Genomic DNA, 22,296 nt, shown 5'->3' with positions numbered 1-22,296 from the left:
TTTCTGTTTTGGGGAAAAGGCGAGGGCTCAGGGCTAATGCTGCCTGAGCCGTCAGGCAGCAGGCGTGACATGGCAGCCTGAGAGATCGGGCGTGGATATTTTTCTTGCGGCCTAGCTTACCGGGCATCGACGAGGTCACTGCCTCAGGCATGTCGGGCCCCTCCGAGTCCGGCGGCATTTCAGACTCTGTCTTTTCTGCGCATCTCAACCGGCGGGTCCGACTTCTTCTTCCCCTCTTTCTACCTCTACCCTTCTCTCCAACTCCTCCGTGCGTGGTATTGCCTTCTCTCGGGACAGTTACAATCTATTTGGGTTTCCACTTATCCCTCGACCTTTTAATTGTCCCTCTTGCGCCAGCCTCCGTTCTCTCCAACTCCAACTTCCCTCCCCGTCCATTTACCCCGCGCGCCGGTGATCGTCAACATGGATCTCGTCAACCAGTGAGTCAATTGCTCTCCCAACAACTTCAACTTCAGACCACACCACCCTCCATCCTTTCGATGATTAACTCCTCCATACTAACACACACCTCGCTTTCAGCCTCGAAGGAAGACTGCTCTTCGCCGTCCCCAAAAGCAAGTTCCCGCCATGAGTCATTCTCCCTGACCGCAAGAAGCTCCCAGCTCCACCCAAACCCACCACCAACTGGCCCCAGAACCCCAAAAGCACGCGGACTAATACAAATTGCTTGCCTTAAACAGAGGGCCGTCTTCAACAAGCCACCCTGGACCTCCTCGCGGGCTGCGACATCCAATTCCGCCGCGAGACCCGCCTCGACATCGCTCTGGTCAAGAACCTGCCCATCGCGCTCATCTTCCTCCCCGCCGCAGATATCCCGACCTTCGTGGGTGAAGGCCGCGTCGACCTCGGTATCACCGGCCGCGACCAGGTCGCCGAGCACGATGCGCAGCTGCCCCGCGGCGAAGTCTCCGGCGTGGAGGAGGTCATGGACCTCGGATTCGGCGGCTGCAAGCTGCAGGTCCAGGTCCCGGAGAAGGGCGATATCACTGAGGCGAAGCAGCTGATTGGCCGGAACATCGTGACGAGCTTCACTGCTCTCACCGAGGCTTTCTTCGCCAACCTTGAGGGCAAGGACACCGCCGAGGTGCGCGAGCTCAGCACCAAGGTGAAGTACGTTGGTGGTAGTGTTGAGGCTGCCTGCGCTCTGGGCGTGGCTGATGGCATCGTCGATCTCGTTGGTGCGTGCAAAACATTATTCCCAACTAATCTCTGCGCATCGTTCAGCGCGCTGACCGTGTTGCGCCTTTCGATTTATAGAGTCCGGTGAGACCATGAAGGCCGCTGGTCTGAAGGCCATCGACACCGTCGTCGAGACCACCTCCGTTCTGGTCAAGTCCAGGAACACCAAGAACACTCTCGTGGATCTGATCGCTTCCCGCATACGCGGTGTTATCAGTAAGTTTTGTCTGCACTGCACTTTTCCACCGTACTAGAGAGCTAACCAATACCCTCTTTCCTTCGCGCAGCTGCCCAGAAGTACGTCCTCTGCCAGTACAACATCCCCCGCGCCGAGCTGGCGACCGCCTCCGGCATCACCCCCGGCAAGCGCGCTCCCACGGTAACCGCCCTGGAGGAGGACGGCTGGGTGGCCGTCAGCTCGATGGTGGAGAAGAAGAAGATCGCGACGGTCATGGACGAGCTGACCAAGGTTGGCGCGACGGATATTCTTGTCCTGAACATCGCCAACTCAAGAACGGGTTAGATTTTCCTTCCCCTCCCTCTCCCTCCTCTTCCCCTTCTTCTCCCCTTTTCTTCCAATATCCCTCTTATATTTTCCTTTGTTTCTTTTCTTTTTTCTAATCAAACCAAAAGAAAAAGTATGAGTGGGGATTGATTGATGTATTGTGTGTCATTTCGGTCATGATGTTTGCTTTTCTTCTCTTTTCCTTCTCTGTGATATAGGGCGTGTTTCACTTTTTCTTACCTTCTTTTCTTTCTCGCATTATATATTACGTTCTTCTGTTCGGCATGGACATCTTTTCTAGATGATTAGATATCTGGGTATCGTGGTTGGAAGAAATAAAAGTATAGAGATGTTGTCTACCTGTTTGCCTTTTTTACATATACACACACATAAACACACACAGATATATATATAGATATATACACACACAAGGGCTCCGACTCCTATCTCAAGTAGATACTATATCTATATTTATATATCAATGTATGTATACATGTAGTGCGGTAGTAGAAAACTGCCATGATGAAGTTGTCACCGCCATCACGATAATGCATTTTGCAGTTACAATTGTAGTTGCAGTTGCAGTGGCAGTGGCAGTGGCAGTTAGAATTGAGGTGAATACTACTAGCTGCTAGTAGTATCTACATATATATATAAACTACTATCCATTCAGAATGCTGTAGTGGCGGTACTCATCCATTCAGATTCTAGTTGGATGTATATATTTTCAAATCTAGGTAGGTAGACATGTATGTATATGCTAGTATAATATGAACATCGATATTTGTACAGAGATGCCTATGTACTGCATGCAGGTTCAATGTGACCATTCAATTCCGGAGATCGATCTATGGCAATCCAAGCCAAGCCAAGCCAAGCCAAGCCAACAGGGGAAATCCAACACTAGTTTACTGTCCAACACTGGTTGTTACTGCTGTTGCTGTTGCTGTTCTGTTGCTATACTCAATGCAGAGTCTCATCAGAAACCAAGATCAGGATCATGATCAGATATGAAGGTCGGTCTTTCGTAAATCATTCATTCAACGTCGTCAACTCAAGAACAGATGCGTGCGATGCGGATGCGGGCAGACGAGACGAGACGAGACGAGACGAGAAATGATGGGGGGTATCGTTTCTATGCATGGAGGTATTCCGGAAAGATGCAGGCGATATATATATATGTGTGTGTTGTGTGTTGTGTATATGTGCTGGGGGAGGGGAGAGGGGAGATATATGGTGGGTTTGCGCGTCGGCATGTGAGTCATGTCAGGTCAAGTCAAAGGGTGCGAGTCGCCCAGACCAACGCCTTCTTTGCGTCCTCGGATCAACGATAGAAGACACTGGCCGACACCGTCGAGGTCGCCGAGGAGACCGACGTGGCCGCGATCGCTCTTTACGAGCCCGCCCTTGATGATGCGGTACCCGGTGGGTAGCATGGCGGCGGAGGCGAGACAGACGCCGTCGCCGGCTGCGAAGGCCAGGTCATCGTACGCGTCATCGTACTTGATGCGTTCGCGCGATTCGACGCGGGCGCCGTAGACGGTGGGGACAGATTTCCCGTACAGGACCGCGAACGGTGGGTATTCGTTATGGGACTGATGCGAGGGGTTGAATTCGAGTTCTTGCTTGAACTGTTTGACTTCGCTGAGGGTGCGTTCGAGGTAGGTCAGGGCTGTTGCGCGGGGGATGGTCGTGGCGGTTGTGGCTTTGGTATTGGCGGAGCCTCGTAGATTGGAGGTCGGACCCACTAGGCCTTCTACCCGTGGAGGAGCCACTGGGGCGGGTTTGCCTGTTGACTCGGAGGGCGGGTTCGCGGTTTCATTGGGGTTGCGCGTGTGATTGCGTGTGTCGCTAGTGCCTGGTCGCGGGGACTTTGGATCGCCAGAGGCATCGTCCGACGATGACAGGTTCTCCTTGCTGCTTAGGACGGTGGAGATTCGCTTGCCGAGAAGAGGCAGGTTGTCCTTGAAACCCCGGCCGTTGGAAAGCGGGAGGGCAGGGTTGATGCACGGCGAAAGTCGATGTTCGTCCCACGACTGGGCGGAGAAGAAGTCCACCCGGTACTCTTCCTTGGAGCTTTTGTCGATGAAGCAATGACCGTCTTCAGGAAGGAGGGCGAAGCTGGTACGGAAGGTGAAGTTGACCTGTGCCGTGAGGACGCGGGAACTGAGCAGCACGTCATCACCGTTACGCAGAGGGCCCAGAATATTGACGCAGTGTTGCGGCACACCAGCGTAAAGAACCCCTGCAAAGAGATCGGGCCGTTGATTCACGGCATGTCTGGTGATGAGACCTCCGAGGCTGTGGGCGATCACGTAGGCCCCTCGTTTTTCGCGGGGAACGTCCGGGGAGTTGCTGGGCAGGCCCTCCAGGTATTTGATCAGCCGTTTTGCCAATAGATGGGGACTCAACCGCCAGTCATAGCCGTAATCCCACACTCGGAGGTCGCCGTTGACGGCATTTGGACACTTTTGAAGACGCTTCATCAGGCGACGACAGATATCGACTGGGCCAACATGCGACAGAACACCGGATGGGATGATGGTCTCTTCCATACGCTCTTCGTCCTCTGGGTTCAAGCCGACCTCAAGGTCTACCTTCCTCAGATTCAAACCGACTTTCATCGGAACCCACAGCTGGCGCTGCGGTGGCTTGGCCGACCGCAAGACAGACCCCCGATAGCCGCCTAGGATGACAACGTCGCCCGTCATTTCGGACATGGCGTCTGTCAACATGGGGTGCTGCACACTGATACTGGACCGCGGCGAGCGGGCCCGGGGCGGCGGTAGATCATCGGAGGTCATCTCTCGTGCCTCGGGCGGATCTTCCGGGGTGGCGTATGTGTGGCCCTTGCGATGGGCTACATCGGACATGAACGGCTTGTAGCCCCAATCGCTCCGCAGGTCCTGCAAGTGCAGCTGGGGCATGCTAAGCAGGCGGCTGCTGGAATCTTGAAGACTGTCCTTGATAGCCTTGAACCGACTGTTGACCTGCGAATGGATATGCTCGTAGCGGGGTCGTTGTTCCAGAGACGATGCCGTTGATGACGCCCTCAGGTACAGGGATTGGTCCGACGAAGTTCTTCGCAGGACGGGAGGCGCCCCCGAGACAGTCGCACTGGGCCTTCGAGCATACGAGTGCCTGGCGGTCGATGCGCCTCCGAGCGGGTCGAGATCAGACAATTGCTCCTCCGGGCTATCTCTACTGGAATCCGGATCCGAATATGACTGGCGCCGGGGCCGTGGCGTCGGACATCTCTTGCCCAGGTCCAGCGACAGCTTCGATCTGGGTTTCAGGGTCTGACTGCGGGACCGGATCTGTGATGACGAGCCGGGTCGGAGGGAAAGCGACGAACGCCGGGTCCACAGGTCTGGCAAGAACTTGTCTGGTAGGAACTTCTCTGGCAGGAACTTCTTGAACTTGATATTGGTCAATGAGTCGCCGGACCACGCCCGGGGCCGCAATGGCAGCCCGTTTTTCAAGATCGAGCGGGTGAAACTGGTCCGAGAACCAGTGTCCTTCGACACCCGTAAACCATCGGGTTGCGACGCTTTCTGCCGTGACGCAGGAGCCGGGGCTTGCACCGGCTTGCGCGCAGGTTCCTCGGGCAAATTGTCCGGTTCATCGGTGATCTCAGCTGCAAAGAGACCGTCCGAATCTGCGCTGTCGGGAATCGGCTCGAAGTAGCCGCCGTGCCGTTCCATCACTCGACTTTTCTCCTCCGCCGGCGTAAGACGTGCCTTCATCCGGCTTTGGGTGCGGCTGATACTGACACCGATCACGTTGTTGGCTTCATCTTCCCGGGCGGCGTCCGGGACAATGGGACCCTCGCTGTCGGAACTGGAATGGATGGTCGGAGAGGAGTGCTCCAGGGCTGGCGAGGAGTGTGTTGTGGCAGGGGTCTGACCGTGGGCCCCCGCCGGGTGAACAGGAATCGCCATGGTTGGGACAGGCGAAGAGGAGGGGGCAGCAGGGATGAGGTTTATAGGTCACCCATAAATGGAGAGAGAGTACAGAGATGGAGGGCCAAGGGAAGATAAGAATAGATGCAGGAAAGATGAGACAGGCTAGAGAGAAAGCCCATTCGGATCCATCACATGCCAAAGTGGATTGATTGATAGATTATGGAGCAGGGCAGCAGTACACTAACGGTTTGAATGTCTAGATGGAGCATTCGTATTCGCGTTAGGGTGGTTCCATTGGAGCCGGGCTGGAGTGGTGCTGGGGCGATCAGCAAATCAGGCACATGGGGGAGCCTAAGAGGAAGAAGGATGCGAGTAACATCGACTGCGGCCAGGGCGATGAATAACTAAGTAATTCAAGAGAAGAGGGGGAACCGGTACCACGCAGGTACGAGAGAAAAAGAAGAAAGAATAAGAAAGACGAAGAAGCAAGCAGCGCGCGCGCGCGAGAGAGAGAGAGAGGGACAGAGAGGGAAAAAAAAAGCAAGAGGGCCGAAAGGTAAAAGAGGTTCCACCGCACAGCCTCCGAGGGTTCCGGCAGAAGCTTCCTGTCAGTCGCGACGATTTTATTTTTAATTCCGGGGGGGAAGAGGGAGGGAGAGGGGGGAATTTGATAGTAAGATTGATTATTCTGAATCTGGGACCTGGCGGCCAAGGAGAAGACTCCGTAATAATGGATGGATCGCGGCGGATAGGCCAGGATCGCTGAGCGTTAGTGAGATGCTTGGCTGGAGGTTAAGTCAGTGGCTGGATATTGGACGCTGGAGGGAAGATTAATGGATGGATTGATTATTGATCGGACGGACGGTCGGGGAGGAGCTGAGGTCAGCTTGGGCTGCTGCAGTCTGCAGAAGACTCCGACTCAACACGGCCCACGAGTTCTCTCCTTAGGTCCACGATGAGATCATGCCAGAACAGAAGCACCAGGTGCCCCGGACCTGGCAGATAACAACAGTACGGAGGGAGTAGTACTTTGTAACAGTAGCACTGTACGGAGTAGCTGTAGCATCGTCGTCATCATGAGCACAATGATGCTCCAGAGGGAGTTCTCCGTGAGTGAGAGTGGGTGAAAGAGCCAGGAAAAGTGGGCTCGAGGGGGAAGAGAAGCGAGGGGCTCGCCAATCAGGGGACGCCCATCGGCCCAGTCGCCACCCGCCTACACGAGTCTGTCTGCTGGCATAGCACCACCGAGTATCTACTCCGTATGAGCGACTGATCCTTGAGGCTCCAGCAACAATATCTATTCGTCTAGCTAAACGAACGAACTACTTTGATACTGCCACTCTCATCATCATCGCCGACTAGATAGCCAGCCAGTCAGCCTTGCGCCATCGAACCGAATCCTCCTGCTGCGTGCTAATTTAGGCCCAGCCCCCCCCCCCGAGCTACCAGCTAGCTTCAGCTCCAGTTCCAGCTGCGACGAAGAGATGACCAACTTAAGAAAGGAATTCGCGTCATGTACGAGTGCGGCAGACAAATCATATCCATGGGAAAACAAATACCGTACAGATACAGATACAGATTAGATAGAACTAGCAGGTCGTGTACATTCATCACTCATAACGTCAAGAAAAGAGGAAAAGCCCGGTATCATCGCATCGCAACTTCCCAGCAAGACCATCACCGCTGGCTAGCAAACTTCCCCGACTGGATCTCCTGCTCACCCCCTCGGGCAATGGCGGCATTCTTGGAGGCCCCCTCCTCATGCCCGAACGCCTTGTCGACCGCCGCATTCAGCCCGCCGCGCAGCGACTCCCCCGCTCCCTGTTTCAAGTTAGCATCAGCCGTCCTTAGCGCCGGATAGCCCGCGCGGCCGCTAGATAGGTAGATAGAATATAGATAGCTAGCAGCTAGCCAGCAAGCTAGGCTGGGGCAGTGGTGGTGGCTCGGAGGGGTGTCTCGGAGAGGTGTCTCGGAGAGGAGCCTCGGAACCTGGAGGATTGGATTATTGGATTGGGCTGGACTGGACTTACATGAATCCCCGCCGCAGCGGATTTGACCCCGCGGCCGACTTCCTCGCCGGTCTGCGCCGACTTGGATCCGGCCGTGGTCGTATTGCCGTAGGTGCTACCGGACGACTGGGCAGGCTGGTATCCCACACCGCTGGTGGTCTGCGACCCGGACACCGGCGCGGTGCTGTAGCCCGCCGTGGTGGTTGACGAGGGGCCTCGAGTCCCGGCAGTCGAGCTGCTGGGGTTCGAATAAGCAGCTGCCCCGGAGGTGTCGGTCGGTTCCCGCATGGCTCCAGTGCCGGCCTGGTTGGTCGACTTGGAGGAGGTCTCGCCGGTCTTGCTGTTGACGCGGGGGTCCAGCTTGTTCAGCAGCGAGGACTTGTGGGGGCCTCCCGTGGAGCTCTGGGTGTTGGACACGCCCTGGGTGGCCTGGGGATGGACGTTGCCGGTGGTGGTGGTGCCGGGGGCGTACTGGGCGCGGTTGTTGAGGTCGCTGTCGACGCGGGGGTCGGCCTTGTTGGCCAGATCGGATTGATGCGGTCCAGCCGTGGTGGACGCCGGGCCTGTACTCGCCTGACCGGTGCTGGTGATGCCTCCGGTCTGCGCCCCGGTCGCGGTGGTTGCGTTGGGGTGCTGGCCGGAGGTGTAGCCGTGGTAGGGAGTCTGCGTGCTGCTCATCGTGGTGGTTGATGAATTGATAGATAGATTGATGGGATTTACTTTTGAAGAGATGCAAATATTCAATGTTCAGAGATTCAGATCGATAGTACTGTCCCTGAACGGTCGTCGTACTCCACCGTCACAACTCGATCTTATATACAAAGTAGTCGGGGGGCTCCTCGACATCATCGATCGAGTCTGTGACGTCAGGCTGAGCGCAGGGGCGACAATCACTGCCGTTGTCTCACAACTTGCCTCAAGCCTCTTTGCATTAAATCAAGGGCTACGACACCAGTCGCATTCACCATTCGGGGAAGGATCCTTTGCTATGTACTCCGGAGTGCACCAGATGTAGAAGAGAATCACTCTCATCCCAGAGCGTGTCATGTGACCGACACCTTATCGATAAGAAGTTTGCAATGATGTCATGGATCGCAGCCACTAACTAGTCTACACCACTACTACGTGCTGTGAGCAGGACTGTGAAGTACCAAATTGTGCTTCAGACATAACTGTTCTGTGCAGCGCGTACAAGACCCGACTAATCAGTCAAGGGAAAGAGACCTCGGGAACGGACCCCCTCAAAAAAAAGGACTCCAGGGTTGCCCGTCGGAGGAGTTACTCTAAACAGAGCGAGGGCCTAGTTCGCCAGCGGACGAGCCGAGGTTCCTGGCCTCAATGGCATGCTCCTTTAACAACAAGACATCCCCCTTCTCCTCCTTTTTCGTTTTTTTCACCGTTTTTTGTTTCGTTCTGCTCTACACTATACCCCCACTCCTCACATCGCCATCGCCATCGCCAGCCATCATGACCATCACGAATCGACAGCTGCTGTACGCCAACACGCCCACCCCGGCCATCGACCCCTCCCCGACCTCCGGCACCTTCAAGATCAACACCATCACCCTCCCCGACGATGTTCCGGACGACAAGCTCCTCCTCCGCATCCACTACCTGGCTCTGGAGCCGGCGATGCGGCAATGGCTCACGGCCAAACGGTCGTACATCGCGCCGGTCGAGCTGGGCGCCGTGATGCGCGGACAGAGCATCGCGCAGGTGATCCGGGTGGGCAGCGGGCTGACGTCGCAGTACCAGGTGGGCGACTGGGTGGTGGCCTACTCGGGGTGGCAGGAGTACGCGGTGCTGGGGGCGAAGGAGGCGCAGAAGATCGCGGTGCCGACGGGGTGTCGGCCGACGGACGCGATGTCGGTGCTGGGGATGACGGGACTGACGGCGTACTTCGGGATGATGGAGGTGGGCCAGCCCAAGGCGGGCGATACGGTGGTGGTGTCCGGCGCGGCGGGCGCGACGGGCATGGTGGCCGGCCAGATCGCGAAGATCCACGGCGCAAAGAGAGTCATTGGCATTGCTGGCAGCGCCGACAAGTGCGACTTCCTGCGCAACGAGCTGGGCTTCGACTACGCGATCAACTACAAGGACGAGGACTGGATGAAGCAGCTCAAGGACGCCACCCCCGAGTATATCGATGTCTTCTTCGACAATGTCGGCGGCGAGATTCTCGACGCCTGTCTGGGTCGGGCCGCGCAGTTCTCGCGCTTCGTCATCTGCGGTGCCATCAGCCAGTATAATGTCGCGAAGCCGCAGGGTCCGTCCAATATCATGCAGGTCATTGTAAGTGATCTCCGTTGTGGATGAGGTGGGAGGGTGCGTTGCTAATGATGTTTGTTCGTCCCTAGTCGCAACGAGTCAAGATGCAGGGTTTCATCGTGTTCGACTACGCGAAGCAGTATCCGGAGGCATTGAAGAATCTGGGCCTGTGGTTGACCCAGGGCAAGATCCAGCGGAAGGAGCACATCGTGCAGGGAGGCCTGGAGGCCACGCCGCAGGGTCTGGTGGATCTGTACGGGGGCGCGAACACGGGCAAGATGATGGTGGAGGTGGTACCTGTGAGTGAGGCGATTGACGACAAGGCCAAGCTGTAGTAGATTAAATCAACGGATATCATGATCAGTTTATAATTTTTTTTTAAAAAGAAAAAAAAAAAGAAAGCTCTCCTGTGGTCGAACAAACCATATAAAAGAACAAGTTGAAGACGCTAATCCAGATAAACTCCGAGAGTACCTCGATAAACGCCCGAATAAGGGTATCAGATCCAGCCCAGCCCATCGGAACCACAATGACTCCATCCACCGACACCCCCAACGTCATGCTGATGAGAGACCCTACACCACAAAATCCACAACAACAATATAAACCAAACCGGATTGGACCCATGGACAGAACACCCACCCCGCACCATGTCACGTCGAACGGTTCTGCGCGCATATCCTTGCCACGGGCTGTTAACAGTAAAGGTTACTTATGTTTAACCCATTACGCCATACCAGTCGTCCAATCCTATATAACATTAACGTAACCCGACATCCTATCCCCATCCCCACATCTACTATACATCTAAATCTACACCAACTTTACCTTTCTCTACTACTGAATTTATCCATACGTCCACTAAATCCAAATCCAAATCCAAATTCCTCAAAATGACCGCCCACAGCAACGCCAACTTCAAATTGGAGAATCTCTTCAATGTCAAGGGCAAAGGTTCGCACATCCCCCACTACCTCCCCTCCCCTCCCTCCCATTTAAACCACAACCACAACCACAACCACAACCACAACCACACAAAACTAACACCACCACCACCACCAAACAGTGGCCCTAGTCACAGGCGGCGGCTCGGGCATCGGCCTAATGGCGACGCAGGCCCTCGCGGTCAACGGCGCAAAAGTATACATCACAGGGCGAACGAAAGAAAAGCTGGACCGGGTGGTGGAGCTCTACAACGACGCTTCCATCCCGGGCACGATAATCCCGATCGTGTGCGACCTGACGCAAAAGGAGTCGATCGCGCAACTGGTTCAAACGATGGAATCGCGCGAAAAACACCTCTCCATCCTGATCAACAACGCGGGGGTCAGCAGCGCGCACGAAACGACCGAAGACACGGACCCGCACGACCTGCGCGAGAGCCTGTTCAACTCGCCCGCGGGGATGGACGAGTGGGAGCGCGCGTACCGGACGAACGTGGTGCAGGCGCATTTCACGACGACGGGGCTTTTGCCGCTGCTGCAGAAGGGGTCGGAGGTGGAGCATGGGTGGTCGAGTACGGTGGTGAATATTACTTCGATTTCCGGGATCGTCAAGGTCTCGCAGCATCATTTCGCGTATAATGCGTCCAAGGCGGCCGCGATTCATTTGACTAAGATGCTGGCGCATGAGATTGCCTCGAGTGGGTTGGCGATCCGCGTGAATAATATTGCGCCGGGGGTTTTCCCGAGTGAGATGACTGCCGGGGAGAGTGATGAGGCGCAGAAGAGTGAGGTGCCCAAGCATAAGTTTGAGGGGAAGGTGCCGGCTGGAAGGCCGGGGAAGGAGGAGGATATGGCCGGGGCGGTGTTGTTTGTCGCTTCGAATCAGTATCTCAATGGCCAGACGGTGGTTGTGGATGGGGGGTATGTTTTGGCTGCTGGGGCGGTTAATTGAGTTGTGGGTTGGGTAAAATTGTATACTTGTATAGTTAGTTGTATGCCTGGTGGCATCTGCTTGATGGTCATGATAATGATATCTATCTACACCTCCTCCGGGACGTCCACTCCAAACAACCACTCCGATCTCAACACATCCGCAGCCCTAATCCGCCGCGCCGGGTTGGGATCCAGCATCGCATACACCACGTTGCGGCATTGGGTCTACAGAATCAGCATCAACACACATATACCCAGAGAGAGAGAGAGAGAGAGAGAGAGAGAGAGAGAGAGAGAGAGAAAGAAAGAGAGACTCACCGTCCCCAGCCCCTCCACCGACGGATACCCCTCCGTGGCCCTCCTCCCCCGCAAATACTCGGCATACCGGGCATCCTCGTCCTCCGCCGCGCGCCTCCAGAGAATGCGCCCCAATCGCATAACCAGATATACGATCCCGGCAGCCCAGATATCCGCCGGCCGGGGATCGTACTCTTTTCCAGCACCAGCACCAGCATCAGCACCAGACCACGCAGACCACCTCCCCATCTCCTCCGGCGCCGCATACGGCCCCAGAAACCTCCTGGCACCTGGACCCCCAAACCTCGACCCCGACCTCGATCTCATCCTCATCCTCTCCGTCTCCTCAAACTCTCCGATCCCAACAGACAACCCCCTCGCCAAGGCCCAATTGCCCTTCCACTCCCCCTCACCATAAGTATCCCGATCCCTCGAATCCAAAACCACCGCGCCCCCCAAATCCCCCAATTTCACCTTCACCTTCACTTCCACCTTCCCCTTCCCACCCGCCCCGCCAATCTCCCCCACCCCCAAAAAAACATTCTCCACACTCACCCCCCCATGTCCCACCCCGCACTTATGCAAATACCCCAACGCACCCAGCACCTGTTTCAGGATACACGCCGCCTCATCGGCGCCTAACACCCCTTGCTCCTGGGAGGAGATGTAGAGACCGAGGTCGCCGAGGGGGGAGAATTCGGTGACGAGGGTGGTTTCGCTGGGACTGGGGATGGGGATGTGATTGTAATTGTAACAGTTATTCTGGCTGTGATTCTGGCTGGAACTCTGGCTGGGGCCGCGGATGCAGCGCAGGCTAGGGCTGCGGTGGCGAGATGACTGCGGCGAGGTGGTGGAGAAGACGTCGATGGTGTGTAAGAGAGAGGGGTGCGTGAGGGTCGTGGAGAGGAGGGATTCCAGGGCGTTGCGGAGTTTTTGGGCGGTGGAGGAGGTGGGCCGTTGGGTCTTGAGGACGTGGTATTTGGGTGGTGGTTTGGGGGTTTTCTTGAGGTTTTGGGGGGTTGAAGCTGGGTTCTTGGTGGGATGGGAGGAGGAGGAGGTGGTGGTGGTGGATTTGTAGAGACGGATGCAGCTGTTTGTGCCGTAATGGAGGATGGAGGTGCAGGTGCCGTAGGTGGTGGTTGTAGATGGGGAGATGGCTGGGGGGATCTGGATGTTGGTCTGGTAGGTCTGACTGCTCAAGCTATCCGGACAATGATAACCAGGAAGCAGCGGACGGGATTCGTTCAGATCCACCTCGTCAGAATCAGGCCCAGATAACGACGACAGCGAAGGCGAAGACAAAGGCAAAGGGGAAGGGGAAGGCTCCGGCCCAGGCGCTTGCTGCCATCGAGCCCAAAGTGAAGGGAAATGAAAGAGACACAACGGCTGTTTCGACAAGAGCATGATTATGATTTCTCCTCTTGCTGCATGCAATGCTATAATAAGTGCATGCGCATTGGACAAGCTCAACACAAAATGCTTTTTAAATTCGATATGACACAATCTCAAAGTGTGATGATGATTATAACTGACATCGACATTGACATACGGGACCTACCATTATTATAGGAAGAAACCCCTAGAACCCCCCCCCCCCCCCTACCCTATGAGGCATTTGCCAATCCACTCACTCAATACCAGGTACGGTAGACAGACACCAAAGTAAAGTACCTTACCTTACCTACCAGCCAAAGCACCCCCCCCTAAAAGCCCAGCTTATTGGCCACGGCCCAAAGACAAAATCCCGCGCAGGGTCGAAGGATCAGTGGCTCAGTCTAGAGCGCGTCTCCATCCAGCCTGCAGCTTTGGACCCAGACGCATATGTAACATATATGTAGGTAGGGTCCTGGGACCGTGCGCGGGGATATTAGAGTCAAATCCATCAATCATGCGCATGATTCAGTATTCTGTTTGGCGTACGTGCAACACAGACACACACGCACACACACACACCCCCAGCCAGAAACAAAGAAAGAAAAAAAAAAAAAAGAAAGTCCGATTGGAAAACACATCCAACGAGATACCTGCTTTCTGGGACAAACCACTAACCAGACAGGACGGACAGGGGTGGCGTCTGCAAGGGGGGGGAGGAGGGGATGAAGGGGAAGGGGAAGTGTCCACCGCTGCGATGCGATGGCGGAAGGGAAAGCATACTAGTAGTAGTATGCATCAGCATGACACATGCATGTTCAATTCAGACTTTCGAGAGACTCAGGCTTGGGACTGAAACGCGGGGCTGATCTGAGGGATTTTCCCGGACCAAAGATGTGGCGTTGTGAACCGCGGAACCGGGTTGGGGGGACCGTAGTTGGATTGCCGCGGTAACAAGCTCTGAAGAGCAGAGCAGAGCAGATGACTTGAGGAAATTACGGGGCCAATGGGGAGTACAGCCTAACGAGAACAAGGTAAAAAAAAAAAAAAAAAAAGGTAGAGATAGAGTTAAATAGCTGGCAGGGTCTCATACGGAAAAATATCTTTTATCTCAAGTAAAGTACCTAGAGCAGGCGCCATCGACGTCAGGTCTTGGAAATATGGATACAATATCATACAAACCATTTCGGATGGCAAGAGAGCCCGGCACAACGAACCACAACCATAACCCCAGCTCATCATTAAGACCCCGGTACATGTAATGCCGCGAGCCAAGTAGTAAATATGTTCAACGAAGGAATGTGAAAAGAAGTAAAAGAGGACCGGACCGGGCCAGGGGCAGTTCGGATCATCAAGCGGCGGCTGGTTCCTCGGATGCACCACCGTTCCGAACCTTGCCTGCCTCCCGAACCTCGTGCATGAATCCGTCTTCGTCGCCCGCCGAGGTGAGCATCCAGTAGTCACCCACGCCCGGAGTAAGCTGGCCGCCGCCGAACCCAGTCGCAGAAGCCACCGGAGCGCTGTGTCGCTCCTTGGCCCTGCCCCCGTTGCGGGGGCCCCAGCTGAGAATGTCCTTGGCGGCCTTCCGGCTCTGGTCGTCAGGCTTCGTGTAACCGAACAGTTGCAGTTGTAAGCAACCCAGGATCGCGACTGCAGCGCGGATCATGATTCGGTCTCCCTCGAACACCCAGCAGTCCCAAACCCGGCTGAGACGCTCCAGGTCCAGACCGTTCGAAAGGAGGGAGCGGAACATCGGTTCCCAGATCTCCTCGTCGCTGAGGCGAAGCGTCTCGTAGAGATGGGTCGTCAGGCGGGGGAATTTATACCGAAGCGTCGCAGACGCCAGTGAATAGGTACGACCGATAGCCCCACGGTCTAACGTGAGAAAAGCAACGGGCAGCGGCCGGTTGAGCGCGTTGGCCATGGCAAGGAACGCCGAAGAAGGCGACGGGAATTGCAGGACCAAGAGGGCCGCGATTGTCTGGGAGAATGGTCAGTCGCCGCAGTCAAACAGACAGCGTCAGGGATCACTCACGTGCAGCCCACTGATGTAGCCCACGTCGCTCCGGTACATGGAATACGCCTGCAGGACATCGATCAACGTATCGCGTAGGGGCCCGCCGACCTGGAAGAGGTTCAGGTCCGGGAACGCCTTCGACACGTCCGTGTCAATCGTGTCAAACCACTCCTTCATCCGCTTGTTGCTCTCCCCGGAGTCGCCCTCGGGCCTGGATCGCACATCCTTGGCCCGTTGCAGAGCCTTCTTGAACGTGTCCTCGGATAGAGCCAGCTCATTGCCGATAGCACGCTGCCAGGTCGGTCCCCGGATCCGGGGCGGCACACCTCGCCACCACAGCTCCCGCGTGCGGGTTTCATTAATGACATTATCCCAATTCGGGCATACGTACTCGTCCCAGATCTGCTGGAGAGTCTCGCGAGTGTTATCTTTTTCGCATTTCTCGGAAGCAGCCTTAGCAGCCCTGCGCTTGTCTGCTGATTGTCAGCCACATGATCCGACAACTCCATAGGGAACGGGCGAAACATACCTGCTTCTCGTGACTGCGCCATCATTCTTTTATACTCCCTGAGGTGCCGTTTTTCCTCCTTCTGATCCTTGGGTGGCAGCCAGCTGGGCCGCGTCCGCGTCAAGACCTTCTCTTTCTCCTTGCTTGGAGGCAGCGGATCGATCATGATGTTCGACTTTTGCAATGGGGGGAGCTCGATGTTGTTTTTCGATGCTCGCTTCGACTCCTCGCTCGATCTTAGCGAAGACAGTCCGCTTTGAAGGCTCTCCCCGCGCTTGCGATCGCGCTCATCGGCATGGTATTCCAGGGCCTCCGTGATGATCTTGGCCTCTTCCGACAGATCAGACATCATATTGTTGTACGAATACGCACGCGGGTTGCGCGGCGAGATCTGCCCGCGCTCGGGTCCTGCTGAGCTGGACCGCGCGATCGGTCGATTGGATCGGGAGGTGGGAGATCGGGAGCCGGAAGGCGATCGAGCAATGGTAGTTTGCGAAACCGAATGCGACAAGGGTAGAGGACGAGGGCCTGGACTCCGACCACTCGGGCTCGGAGCCCGGGACGACGGGGATCGATCCTGGACAGGCCGCGGAGAGATGGGGACGTTCCACAAACTCGCGTCTTCGGGTAGCTCCTCATCGGAGTCATGGTATTCCGCCTCCAGGTCCTTCAGGGACTTGCGGGTCCGCTGCCAGGATGGCTTTCGGTTGAGCGTCCTAGCATTGACTGAAGAGAGAGAGAGGCTGTTGGCAGATGGCGACGAACCAAGACTCGAACCTGGCCGTAGCGGGGAAGTCGATCGCGAACGATTAGGCTGGGCCACTTGAAGGGGGGCTTGCTTCGTTGCCGCGGGCTCCCGCTTGTTGCCCGCCCTCTGCTTAGGGCCTCCGCGCCCCGGTTGTCCCAATGTTCCATTAGCCTGTGCCGGGTAGGAAGGCCTCGTCTTTGTGGCTGTCAGGTCGCGAGTTGTGACAACCGCCGCGGCGGACTTTGTCTGCACGACGGTCGTTGAGGCGCGGGCCGCGGACCGGGCATACGGCGGGGCCCCATTCATGTACGCCACGCGCGCATCATCTTGGAGATCCACCTCTTCGAAGTTGGAGATATCGGTGAAGATGGCCTCGGGGCCGGAGTGCTGCGAGGAGGAGCGGAAGGAGGAGGACTTGGAGGACTTGGACCCGGATAGGTCGGGAGGGGAGTTCGGGGTCGTTATGACGGTGGTCATCTCGGGAGAGCAACCGAAGCTTCAAGATTTCTCCCAGATCAGCGTGAGAGAAGATACTCGAGGCAATCGGAAAGCGCTGGCGGGGGGAGGGGGTGGAAGCGAGCACAGGAACTCCCGATCGCGTCGTGAGCGGAGACAAAAGAAAACCGTTATCAGGAACGAAGGACGGGGAGGGAGGGACGATCGGCTCCAGAGGGCGCAGTATTAATAGGAGTGACGAAATCGCAGGGTGAATTCCGCATGCAATCGAGAGGCGGACCAGGTGGCAGTTCTGGGGAGTGGTCGGGGGGGCGTTTTCTTTCACAGGGGGATCAGGAGTCAATCGTGCAGCGAGCAGTGCATTGGGGGCCGGCCGGAGCGGGAAGGGGGGGGGAAGACGGATGTATGAGATGGACGGAGGTATGAGACGAGAAAGACAGAGAGAGAGAAAATCAAAGCGATGGACTAGATCGAACGATCGGAATGCAGGGAAACGAGAGTTTGAGGCGGATGAAGAACGAGAGGAATGGGGGTGGGAAGGAGGAGGAGGGAAAGAAGAAAGAGGAGAAGGGGATGGGGATGAATGGGGGGGGAATGGGATGGGATGGGGATGGGATGGAAGATGAAACTAACGAGCGGCCGGATGCAAAGCAGGCCCGAATGAAGGCTGAAGCTGCAAGCGGGCGAGAGCCTCAGGCCGCGAGGACCAGGCCTGGCCAATCCCACGCGGGCCACTTGCGCCCATTCGGGCTAGCAGCAGGGCTGGAGAACCTGCCTGGCCCGAGTTCATTGGCTGGCTTCCAGAAGGATTCCTGCTCGCCAGCGCACTGTTTGCTGGCTACTTTGATTAGGCGTGACTATTAGGGATAGTAATGACTTCTAGCCTTCGAAGAAGAGACTGCTAGACTGCTAGACTCCAAGTCTAGCTGCTCTGTCTCTAGCCCCAGTGTCAGTGGTATGGAAGTTAATACCGCACCGCCACACCCGCGCGGGTGGAAGGCAACCACAAAATACTAGTCGGGTTCTCATTCCTGTCCGATTCTTCCAACTGCCGGGGATAAACGATTAACAACATCGTTCATCAAACATAATAATAACCTAACCACTACCAACCACTACTACTATGCTAGAACCCTACTCGCAAGGAGTCACAACCAACACCCAGATGAATACTCAGTTGTTGACATTTGGTTGCTAGACAGTCGTCCCGGTATTTCATTCATTCGCCTCCCCCTTTCTCCTTCTCCTTCCCCTCCCCTTCCCCCTTGGCTCTCTCTTCCCCTGATCCAGTAGTGAACAGCCACCAGATCCGTGGTATGTTTGTTGTGGTCCACCTGCGGTTTCTTTCTGCCCGCCCGGAGTCCCACGGCTCCGGGCGCCCTGGGCGTGGTCACCCTACCGTAACCATGGGCGGTTCGAGGTCGTGCCCACCGATCGCAGGTACGCCCCACTCCACTCATTCGGTCAGTGGATGTTTGCATCTCGACAAGTCTACCGGAATACACACTACACACTACACACTACACACTACACAATAATAATATTGACAACGATACGGAGTACTACTTCATACATTCTTGCTTGACTGTCCGGACTACGGAGTATCTGTCTCGTGGGGAGATATCCTCCCTCCCTTACCAACCAGGCTCCTCTTTACTTTACGATCGATCGGGGATCGAGGGATCGCCTTGTTCTGTTCCTCCTCCACCGTTACACGGCAGCGTAATCACATCGTCATGGCTGTGCCAACTTTCCAAGGCCAGCCAGCACCAGCACCCCGGCCTGCAAGTGTGCGGCGGAATTACATCACTCGGCGGGATTCGGGCTGTCTGTCTGCAGCCGGTTTTTTAACAGTGGGCCTTAGAGTTGGCCACCATGGATGTATACAGTACATCTGTTCGGTCTCAAATATTATTATTATTCTTCTTCTCTCCCCCTTGACGTCTAAATGTACTAACTATGTAACTCTCGTATCCACCCAAGGGTTGGTTCATACCCCAGCAAGGGGTCGCAACCCTCGTTGAATCTCACTATTGAATGAATGGCTTTAGAATTTCCAGCCGCTATACGTCGAATTACCTGTTCGCACCACCTGAGCAAGACGACCGGCTGGTGCCTTGGCCTTGGGCTGCGCCTGTCTCAAGATCACATCTACCCAGCGCAACACCGTCGCGTACCGGCTTTGTTTGCGTCCAAGTACAAATCGAAATGCCGCTGCTGCCAAGTACTCCACCTCGTAGGCGTGCACCTTGAATTGAGACGAGGACTGGGGTGTCGCCTCGCCTGGTGGCTTTATCGCTCTTCGGGCTTGGACCAGCCGGTTGGCAAGTTGCATCAAACTGCGAATGATATCCACCACAACTTCCGGTGTAGGGTGTGCTCGGCCTGCAAGTGATTTCAAGTACCGGTACATCTTCATGCCCGAGGTCACAAAGCTCGCGTACAGATTGAACAGCACGGCGTTGATGGTGTTGTGCCCGGTGTCCAGGTACATGGGATGCATGAGGAGCTTGAATGATCCGAGCAGTTTGCGGTGAAGGGTTCGGCCGGATGCTCTTGTAAAGTCGACGGTGAGCGAGTTGGACAGGCTCGCGGCGGCTGATTGGCCTCCTTCCAGTAGCCGGTCGTGATCCTTGTAGATCTCCAATGAACGGGTATCGATCAGGGTCCCGCAGTAAGGGAACAGTCGAGTGTCAACAAGCCGCGGGATTTGCGTCCCTTCCACAGCCGCGGCAAAATTCACCAGGCTTTTCGTTGGGTTGACTGAGACTCCATACGCTGGCTGTCCCTTGAGCATCGCCTGGAGAAAGCGCATGGCGAGGGCGGAATCGGTGGTGATGAGCAGGAAGTCATCGACCAGCCGAAGAAGCAAGGCCTTCTCCGACTCCACGAACCCCAGCACCTGCCGCTCCATGTCTGCATAGAAGAGATTACATAGCATACTGGACAAAACCGAGCCTTGAGGGATGCCACTGCGTTGTCGATAAAACGCCTTCCCGATCTTGACCAAGTTGCTTCGTACGTGTTCATCAAGAAGGTCCAGCAGATCCTCTGCATTCTCTTCCCTCTGTAACAACTTATCGACAAAGACCGCGTTTCGCCTATTTCTCATTTCACCAGTGGCGATCGCTTCCGCTAGGTGCTGTGGTTTTGCCGCAGAGGTGACTCTGCCGACAAACCTGCGCCGAGGCTTGTTTGGTCGGTTTTCCTCCAGTGGCACCAGGTCGTGAAACTCATCGGATGGTGTTATTTCGAGGTACTTGGTATAATGGTAGGCCTCCTCGGTAATCAGTTTCTCAATAAAATGGACCAGTCTTTGCTGTGGGATGGTGTCAAAGCAAGATTGGATATCAAGCTTCACAAAAAAGAATGGCGGCATCAGGGGGGTTTCCTGCTTCGTTGTCAGGAGTTCTTTGAAGCCCTTCAGTCGAGAGTGGATTTCTCCCATCGAGGAAATGCATGCACCCAGCTTAGCTGGTGCTCGCGTCTTCTCATAGCTCAGCATGCTGTGGATAGGAGCCAGAGTCGAATTCACGCTGGCTCCCCGGGGCTGACCTGGCGTCGATACTCTACGCTTCAGGTTCAACAGGGGACGGATGCCTGTCGTTTTGGGTAGAAGCCGTAAGAACCCATATCCCAATCGCCTCTTCCCCAACACATCCCGGGCTATATCTGGCTTGATTTCCTCGAAAACCGAAGCCTTGAGTTCAGCCATTGGGTTTGCCGTCAACTTACGCCAGACATCATGACGGAAGTAGAATAGGCAGTTCCGATGGGACTGAGTCTCAGTGACATAGAAGTTTGCACGGATGAGAGGAATCAGAATTGAATCAAACACGTAGTAGATAAATTCATGGAGCAGTTCCATGCGCTTCTGCGAGTCAGTCCATGAAAGCTTGTGTTGTGAGGGGCTGTAGTTAGGACCAGCAGGAGGCTCGAGCCAGGGGATGCACGTAATCTGCGAACAGGATATCACCTCTGTTAAATCATAATCCATACGAGAAATAAGGACAGCTGGACCAACCTTTATGCCCTTGCACACCTCGTGAAGACTCAGGTTCTCAAACCGCCGCATACGCACAAACCGGTCGACATGCTTTAAGACAATATCTTGATGACGAATCCTATGTTGACCGGTCCCGTAGAATTGAGGTGGGATCAGGCTCTTCAATGCAGCGCGACAGAACGCAGATACAGATGAGGCTGGGGTTGCGTAGTCTGTCAAGCTGGCCTTTGGCCCTCGGATCACCGATCTACCAACCTGAAGACAGGCGTCTGATGGTGCTGAGGCGTCATAACTTGGTTGCGACAAAGAAGCCTGCTGCCCAGAGAGTCGTGGTTGTGTGATTAATGACTCTGGCGCTGAAGGCTCTGGTTCACCGTCCAGCGGTTCAAGCTGAGAACTATGAGGGCCAAGTAACCACGGGCCAATACGCTAGAGGCGAACATCAGTCCCGAGTCCTAATTGAATGGTGTTCGGAGCATACCTCAGAAGGACAATAATAATTCACCAAAGATGCATATGAGCAGCGCTTGTGTCGATTCTGCAACTGCCGGGCCAGCTCTACAGCATTACGGAGCCTTTTCGGTATCTCGACCCATGCAGATTCCTCGCCTGCATCGGCACCTGGCCGGTGTCGCATTTGCCTCTGCAGTTTGGAAATTTCTTCCTCGCGCGATGAAAAGTCTTTGAATGCTTGGATGTCTGGACCTCTTGCCATACGTGTGAAAACATTACGTAGGCCAAACTGTCTGGGGAAAACGTATTTCAGAACGTGTATAGTTTGGGTTAAACAGCCAGATGAAGGGAAACGGCTCAGGACATGATTGTTCAACCCAAACTGCACTCTCCCTGTAGAATCAAACACCGGGGATGCGTAGAGAATGCGTCGACGGAAGAAGATAATGGGAGTCGGTGGCTTTGAAGCTTTCTTATGGCCAATCGCGGCTTTTTCTCTAACGCCAGAAGCCAAGGCAGACTCATTCCTTACAGGGGGAGCTGTGTTCTTGGGCAATAGATCACTGGATATGGGATAAAGCGCCGATAGGGGGAGCCCTTTAACGAGGTCTCAGCGCGCATATTACTACTACTTCTGCAGGGAAAAAGAGCTTACCACTGAGTTGAAAGTAGATAC

The 22,296-nt window shown here is 55.4% G+C and overlaps 6 protein-coding genes across 6 annotated transcripts; 3 read left to right on the top strand and 3 right to left on the bottom strand.

Moving 5' to 3' along the window:
- Positions 1-215: 215 nt before the first annotated feature.
- Positions 216-2,072, top strand: BO70DRAFT_365792 (ATP phosphoribosyltransferase). Its single transcript, XM_025544158.1, has 5 exons — positions 216-440; positions 541-575; positions 702-1,199; positions 1,279-1,416; positions 1,488-2,072. The coding sequence occupies exons 1-5, from the start codon at positions 424-426 to the stop codon at positions 1,721-1,723; spliced, it is 924 nt and encodes a 307-aa protein (XP_025395551.1). The 5' UTR covers positions 216-423; the 3' UTR covers positions 1,724-2,072.
- Positions 2,073-2,842: 770 nt separating this feature from the next.
- BO70DRAFT_147531 (uncharacterized protein) lies at positions 2,843-5,754 on the bottom strand. The gene has a single exon (XM_025538177.1). It carries the CDS (start codon positions 5,644-5,646, stop codon positions 2,977-2,979), a length of 2,670 nt encoding a protein of 889 aa, XP_025395550.1. The 5' UTR covers positions 5,647-5,754; the 3' UTR covers positions 2,843-2,976.
- Positions 5,755-9,086: 3,332 nt separating this feature from the next.
- BO70DRAFT_400041 (NADP-dependent oxidoreductase) lies at positions 9,087-10,222 on the top strand (the record flags this gene model as incomplete). The annotated part of the gene is made up of 2 exons (XM_025546894.1): positions 9,087-9,911; positions 9,977-10,222. 2 exons carry the CDS (start codon positions 9,087-9,089, stop codon positions 10,220-10,222), a joined length of 1,071 nt encoding a protein of 356 aa, XP_025395549.1.
- A 376-nt stretch (positions 10,223-10,598) lies between these two features.
- On the top strand, positions 10,599-11,832 carry BO70DRAFT_322593 (SDR family NAD(P)-dependent oxidoreductase). The gene is made up of 2 exons (XM_025540552.1): positions 10,599-10,841; positions 10,954-11,832. Exons 1-2 carry the CDS (start codon positions 10,781-10,783, stop codon positions 11,781-11,783), a joined length of 891 nt encoding a protein of 296 aa, XP_025395548.1. The 5' UTR covers positions 10,599-10,780; the 3' UTR covers positions 11,784-11,832.
- Positions 11,833-11,869: 37 nt separating this feature from the next.
- Positions 11,870-13,577, bottom strand: BO70DRAFT_382532 (kinase-like protein; the record flags this gene model as incomplete). The annotated part of the gene is made up of 2 exons (XM_025545539.1): positions 12,083-13,577; positions 11,870-11,989 (listed from the first exon to the last, which is right to left on the bottom strand). The coding sequence occupies exons 1-2, from the start codon at positions 13,463-13,465 to the stop codon at positions 11,870-11,872; spliced, it is 1,503 nt and encodes a 500-aa protein (XP_025395547.1). The 5' UTR covers positions 13,466-13,577.
- A 1,090-nt stretch (positions 13,578-14,667) lies between these two features.
- On the bottom strand, positions 14,668-17,372 carry BO70DRAFT_147477 (putative TBC domain protein). Its single transcript, XM_025538176.1, has 3 exons — positions 15,979-17,372; positions 15,468-15,922; positions 14,668-15,413 (listed from the first exon to the last, which is right to left on the bottom strand). The coding sequence occupies exons 1-3, from the start codon at positions 17,180-17,182 to the stop codon at positions 14,784-14,786; spliced, it is 2,289 nt and encodes a 762-aa protein (XP_025395546.1). The 5' UTR covers positions 17,183-17,372; the 3' UTR covers positions 14,668-14,783.
- Between the last annotated feature and the right edge of the window lie 4,924 nt (positions 17,373-22,296).

The sequence above is a fragment of the Aspergillus heteromorphus genome (genome assembly GCF_003184545.1).
Source record: "Aspergillus heteromorphus CBS 117.55 chromosome Unknown BO70scaffold_33, whole genome shotgun sequence".
In the NCBI taxonomy this organism is placed as follows: domain Eukaryota; kingdom Fungi; phylum Ascomycota; class Eurotiomycetes; order Eurotiales; family Aspergillaceae; genus Aspergillus; species Aspergillus heteromorphus.
Note: the sequence above shows the minus strand (reverse complement) of the source record. Positions and strands in the feature narration are given on the sequence as shown.

Bases quoted from the DNA above. Each gene is read 5' to 3' on its own strand.
- BO70DRAFT_365792 (XM_025544158.1), top strand. The intron at 1,200-1,278 runs GTGCGTGCAAAA...TTCGATTTATAG, and splicing joins TGGCATCGTCGATCTCGTTG to AGTCCGGTGAGACCATGAAG. The intron at 1,417-1,487 runs GTAAGTTTTGTC...TCCTTCGCGCAG, and splicing joins CCGCATACGCGGTGTTATCA to CTGCCCAGAAGTACGTCCTC.
- BO70DRAFT_147531 (XM_025538177.1), bottom strand. From the start codon at position 5,646: ATGGCGATTCCTGTTCACCCGGCGGGGGCCCACGGTCAGACCCCTGCC.
- BO70DRAFT_322593 (XM_025540552.1), top strand. From the start codon at position 10,781: ATGACCGCCCACAGCAACGCCAACTTCAAATTGGAGAATCTCTTCAAT. The intron at 10,842-10,953 runs GTTCGCACATCC...ACCACCAAACAG, and splicing joins CTTCAATGTCAAGGGCAAAG to TGGCCCTAGTCACAGGCGGC.
- BO70DRAFT_147477 (XM_025538176.1), bottom strand. From the start codon at position 17,182: ATGACCACCGTCATAACGACCCCGAACTCCCCTCCCGACCTATCCGGG. The intron at 15,923-15,978 runs GTATGTTTCGCC...GACAATCAGCAG, and splicing joins GGCGCAGTCACGAGAAGCAG to ACAAGCGCAGGGCTGCTAAG. The intron at 15,414-15,467 runs GTGAGTGATCCC...CCATTCTCCCAG, and splicing joins GCTACATCAGTGGGCTGCAC to ACAATCGCGGCCCTCTTGGT.